The sequence below is a fragment of the Micromys minutus genome (assembly GCF_963924665.1).
Source record: "Micromys minutus genome assembly, chromosome: 25".
Classification (NCBI taxonomy): Eukaryota; Metazoa; Chordata; class Mammalia; order Rodentia; family Muridae; genus Micromys; species Micromys minutus.
Window position 1 is genome coordinate 39,248,935 of NC_137960.1, and position 6,000 is coordinate 39,254,934.

Sequence of the window (6,000 nt, forward strand, 5' to 3'; positions counted from 1 at the left end):
CTTTTCCTTGGTGGTGCTAATGTCTGTCCATCCCACATTGGCTACAATATCAACTCTTGACTACTCTGACCGTTTTCATATTTTTCTGGCCAGTGTTTTGCTCTCTTTCAAAGCAGTAAACATAACTGTGGAATAATGTGAATACAACGTCCCCATGAAGTTTTCCTCCACCCAACAATATGGTACTTTTAAAGGATTTGTGTGTGTGTGTGTGTGTGTGTGTGTGTGTGTGCACATGCGCATGCACTCTTGAACATGTGTAGATACCCAAATAGGCCAGGAGAGGGCTGTGGATCTTCTGGAACTGGAGTTACAGAGAGTTCTGAGAGTTGTGGGTGCTGGGAATCGAACCCAAGTCCGCTGTAGGAATCGCAAGTGCTGAGCCGTCTTCCGTCCCGGCCTGTACTTCCGAATTCAGCCTCACTGCAGCTGTCGGGTCATGTGCAACACGAGTCCTGATTCATCACCAGACTGTGGTGTGAATGGTCGCTAACTCACTTCCTGTTTTCAAGTCCTGTTCCTCTTTGGAATTTCATGAACTGGGACACCACTGTATATTCATCTGTTTTCTCATTCTCTTGCCTTCTGAACCTCCCCAAAATGGCCACTGAGCTCTGACTACAGGATTCCAGGACTTCTCTAACTCACAGCTCCAATCTCTTTCACCCTCCCACAAACTAGTTGCAGACACTAAGAACCGTTGTAGTCAGGTATATCACTGCAGCGCCCCACTCCCCAGGACCCAACAACAGGCTCATGTTGTTACAAACACCCACAAAAGCACCTGGAATCAAACTTGAGTGTACAGACCGTCATGGGAGATAGGAGAAGAAACACTGAATGTAAGATTTCCCATCAATATGACACAGTCGGCTGCCTTTGCCTCTTCCACCTTAGGAAACTTTGACGTGAGTGTGGTAACCCCCACCACGAACTCACCCACTAAGGCCTCTGATTACACAGCCCTGCTAAATTCTTGGATTGAGGTCCCCCACCCTTCCTCCTTCATTTCCTGGGCACTGATTTTTCTCTGACTAGACAATTGCAAAAGCCTGTGAGGTGGGAGCCCAGCCAATGGGGAAGAGACACAGTCGTCTCCTGAGTTAGAATAAAAACCAAGAGCAGTCCCTGCCCGGTGCTTGTTCTGCTTGGTGAACAGCACACCTTTGAAGGCTGGCGTTCGCCTTGTCCGACACTGCAGGCGTGGTTTCTTTCTTTTCAACCCCAAACTTATTCTTAACAGACACAGGAATGGAGACTGCTGGCCATGTGGGTCCAGTCATGAAGCTCTGCTTCCCTTCTCCTTATTCAGTTTGGGGACACCCCCCTTCACCTGATGGAAGAAGTCTTCTCTCTAAACCTTTCTGTAAACACCCCCATAGGCACACCACTTCCATGGCAATCCTAAATCCAGTCAAGTTGTCAAGGAAGATTAGCTTTTATCTCACGTGCTTCTGCCTGAGGGAGTCTTCAATCCAGGCTGTGCTCCTGCCCCAGCGTTCTTAGGTGTGTCTGTGCTGGCACGCTTGCCCTGAAGTCTGAGGTACTATTTCCCCCGCCTTTTCCCCTCTCCCGATATTCTTTTCTCTGCTGGGTCCTGTGTCTGATGCTCTCCCTGGGGCTTTAGTTCTGCTAATTGGGTTTTGCATTTCTATCATTTCTTCCATTTTTCTCCCCAAATCTGTTTTTCTTCACTGATTTTCTTGTTTGATACTGTACCACCCACGACAGATGGATGGGCTCTCTCTGCTTTTCTGCTTTGTGTTCTTGAAGTCCCTGGGCAGGTAGGTTCTCTTGTTGACAAGCTGGCATTGGCTCTCGTCAGCACTCCATTTACTTAGACTCGTTCATTGATCATTGGGGGCGTGGATTTCCACTTCTCTGTTGGTATGGAATGTCTTCTGGTTTTATTTGGGGATCTTAGTGAGCAGCTGTAAGGGTTTAATTCTCAGTCACACTCGGAGAGGAAAAAACCGCACCAGCACTGAACAAGAAATAAGCACACACCTCAGGCCGAGTAATGACACGGAATAGAAGATGGTAAGGAAATGATGCACTGGATGTAGGAAGCCAACATTTGTTTAGGAGGAGACATACAAAGCAGGTGAGCAGGGGAAGCGAGCAGAGCCCTGAAATCAGTGGGGTGTCGGTCCCAAGCTTTCCCACCCTGCTCCACATGGGCTGCTGAGAGGGAGGCCTGCAGCTGCCCCACCCTCTGCTGGGGACTCAGAGCTCGCTCTTGCTGGCTTGAAGTAGGGGGTGTTAGGGCTTAGCAGCAGGAGAGTACCGAGGTGTCTGAGTGGTGAAGGAGGGCGGGGCCTGCACCTGGCCCTAACACAGGGTACATCTGTGGCTCCAGAGGTCTGGTGCCCACTGACCTCAGCTCAGGCCTGCTGGTTGTCCAGTTATCTTCAGGCAATGGTGTCTGCTGCCATCCTGGGGGGTGGAGCTCCACCTGCCATATCCCTTCTGCTGATCCCAGCTTTCCGCAGCCTCAACTCTTAACATCTCAAGTCCAAACCCCCCTTCACTGTGCTTTCCCCACCGCTGTCACCGTCCCCACCGCTGTCCCTGTGCCCTTCTCCCTGCTGCCAGCCTTGTAGGTGATACTTGTTTTTCAGGTCCCCACAGCAGCTCAGTCTAAAATCAGTGCGCTGGTCCCCACGCGGTAGAGACCTGCCACACCCTCTAATATGGGGACTGACAGGGGACTTTCTTGGTGCTGACCTGTCACACAAGAGGAGTCCCCATCTGAGAGATTCCCCAAGTAGTTAAGTGGCTTTCCAGACTCTCCCTGCTGAGGGCCAAAGCTGAAGCCTTGTGTGTCCTAGGTGTCCTCCTGCCCCTGGCCCTGCTCTGCCTCCTCCCCTGTCCTGCCACCTCCGTTGGGACTTGCAGTGCCCTCTAATGTTTCTCTCTTTGGACTGTCAGCTGAGTTGTCCCGAGTCGCTCACCCCAAGGCTCCCTTTCATTCTTTGAACTATCACATTTTGTAGCTGATGTTATCAAACCTTTACCCTTTGACTGCATCCGACAGAGTTTGCTCATGTTTGTTTTCATTTCGTTCACTTAAAAATGCCTTCAGATCCTCCTAGTAGCTTCTTTATGTGCTTGTGTATGCTGCGCAGAATTCAGTCCTGGGCATCGCACATGCCAGGCCGGTGCTTTACTGGGAGTTTTATTTGTCCGGGGCCAAGATCACAGTCTAGTGCCAGGGTGGGTTTGAACCCACAGTCCTCGCCCTCATCCTCTCAACTGACTTGTGTTTCTACATGAATCACTACGCAGCTCTAGTGATATCTTCTTAAATATTGTCTTTTCTTCCTCCAGACATGGGTATTATCTCCAGCCACAGTCTGCCATGAATTGGTATTAAAGTATAAAAGACCTTCCTACTGTGTGTCTCCAGTTTGTACTACAGCTTCCTACTGTGTGCCTCTAATTTGTATTCCAGCTTTCCTTTATTTTTGCATGCTATAAGCCAACTCATAATTCATTATTGGTTCTTTTAAATTGTCGATTAAATTATCCATTTTAAATTATCCATTAAGGAAACTTCCAAAGAAAGGCAGTATATACTTATTTACATTAAGTTATCTTCAGTGCTTTTTACTTCTTTGCATAGATTTTCTTTTAGTCTAAAGAAAAAAGTAATAATGCCATCAAGTCTAGTAGATTTATGTGCCTGGAAAACTCTCGATTTCATACTTGTTGGTGGGTGTTTTTGCTAGACAAGGAATCCTAGCTTATGGCGTTTGTCTTTTGTCTGTTTTGTATGTATGTGTGTATAGGTGTGCATGCATGCGTGTGATGTTGGAGCATGTGATGGCACACATTGCAGAAGTCTGTTTTCTCCTGCTTTTGCCTTGAGGCCGGGTCTGCCTCATTGTCTCTGCCCCTGAACTGCATACTTCAGGCAGGCTAGCCCGTGGGTCTCACGCAGCTCTTGCTTCTGCTTACACATGCACACCGCCCTCCTCGGCTGCTTTTGTGGTTCCAGGATTGAACTCAGGTTGTCAGGCTTGAACAGCAAGCACCTTTACCCTCTGCGCTGTCACTCCTGCCCTGTGTACTTCCTGTTATTATTCTGTTGTTTGGGAAGAGCTATTTATTCTTGTTTGTTTTGCCATAGTCTCTAAGTGCAGCCTTGACCTTGCCTAGGTTGGCCTCTGGTTCAGGGCGATCCTCCTGCCTCAACCTCTTGTATGCTATGTTCACAGGAGTGCGCCACAAGGCCCAGCCTTATGTTTTCAGCACAGTAAAGGCTTTGTCTGAGCTGTCTTCTTTATTTCTGATTGTTTAGCAGTTTGATAATTGATGTACTGTGCACCGCTCTCTGGGAGAATGGAGCCAGTGTGGTGCCTCTCCACCTATGGTCTGTGATTACTACAGTACAGTGTCAGATATCAACATCAGATATTTACGTTACGATCCATAAAAGTAGAAAATTACAGTTATGAAGTAGCAACAAAATTTTACGGTTGAGGGTCGGCAGAACATGAGGACCTACTGTATTAAAGGGTTGCAGCGGCTTTGAAAGGGTTGAGAACTGTGATAAAGGAAGCCAACTAAAGTCTCATGCAATAGCCGTCTCTGTTCAGAGCATCCAACAATTTATATGTCGAAGGTTAGGAAAGTCACTTGAGTAAAGGTCTCATGGTTCAAGCTGTGTGTATCATCCCAAGGACAGGCCACATGTGGAAAAACCTGTTTCCACAGAGACATATAAGGGATAGTTTAAACATTAATTGGCTAATCGCAGCAAGCAGTATTGGGTAGACTCGCTCCTGGGAGGAACATGCAAACACAATATAAGAGCAATTCCATATTCTGAAGAAACTGAGGTCACAAGACTCTTGTCTTGTTTTCTTGGAGTTTTCTCACAAGCACCCAGAATTCCCCAGTGTTCCATCCCTGGACTGTTAATCTGTCTGTTTTACATCACATGTGGAACATGTTTGCCTTTACTCTCCCAACAGGCCCTCTGTCTTACTCCCGTGTGTTCTCTGAGATGCCGGGACTGGGCAGCGGTCTCCGCTCTAGTACTGCTTGCCTCGAATTTTGTCTTAGTGGCTTTCCCAGTTAGAGCCACTTTATGTTCACGGGAACCACGTCCGGGTCTCCCTCGCCCTTCCCCAGTTGTCCTCGTGATATGGTAATAAACAGTCCTGTAAAACAGTGCACACGTGTGTGCACAGATGACTTTCTTCGTGTTTTATTCCCTGGCTGCTCTTCCTGTTGAATCAGGGAGCCTGGGGCAGTGAGCAGCTTGGTCACCTGTAAGTCACACACACCTCGTCTCTTTATCTTTGCTGTGTTGCTGTGACACTTTCCCTAGTGCCACTGTTGTAGACAGGTACAAAGAGGAATTTATTCTCTTAGCCAGTGCTAAGTCAGCAACATGCCCATCCCCTCTTACAGTGGCTCCTTAAGAGGATTTGATTTTCTTTTATTCTGCTCATAAGTGAGACACACACACACACACACACACACACACACACGTTTCTAGCAACCAATTTATGTTATATTTTGATTTCTCAGAACTTATGTTGTTCTTGATCCACTGGCATTGCTTGCCAAGTTTAGAATTTGTTTTTCTCCTCTCCAGGCCCAGCTTCAAAAGGAAAAGGAACAAGATCAGATGAAGCTTCACGCTAAACTTGAAAAGCTCAGTGTCTTAGAAAAAGAGTGTACGAGGCTGACGACGACTCAGCAGACTGCAGAGGTAAGTCTCTGCTTGCCTCTGAAGCTAAGGTGCCGGGAGCGAAGCAAAGCCGGCGTTGCATGTGAACGAACAGTCAAAGATTAGAGCAGGTCATGTACAGCTCTCAGTAATCCGGGTAAATCCTGCCCACGGAGACAGTGTTCTCTCATGGCATGAGGGAGCTGCCTTCTGATCTCAGAGGATGGGACGTTTACATTCAGCAGGTATCTGACCTTCACTGCATGTGGTCACACCGTCCTCCCCACGTCCTTTCACAGAATTGTCCCAGAACCTCT

General features: G+C 47.8%; 1 protein-coding gene across 3 annotated transcripts in view; it reads left to right on the forward strand.

The window, feature by feature from the left end:
* CEP57L1 (centrosomal protein 57 like 1) overlaps positions 1-6,000 on the forward strand; it is a gene marked incomplete at both ends in the record, with an annotated part of 61,620 nt that overhangs the window by 47,088 nt on the left and 8,532 nt on the right. For all 3 annotated transcript variants that reach the window (XM_080937759.1, XM_080937760.1, XM_080937758.1), the window contains one exon: positions 5,609-5,725. In XM_080937759.1, coding sequence (XP_080793885.1) covers positions 5,609-5,725 — 117 coding nt within the window. The remainder of the gene's footprint in view (positions 1-5,608; positions 5,726-6,000) is intronic.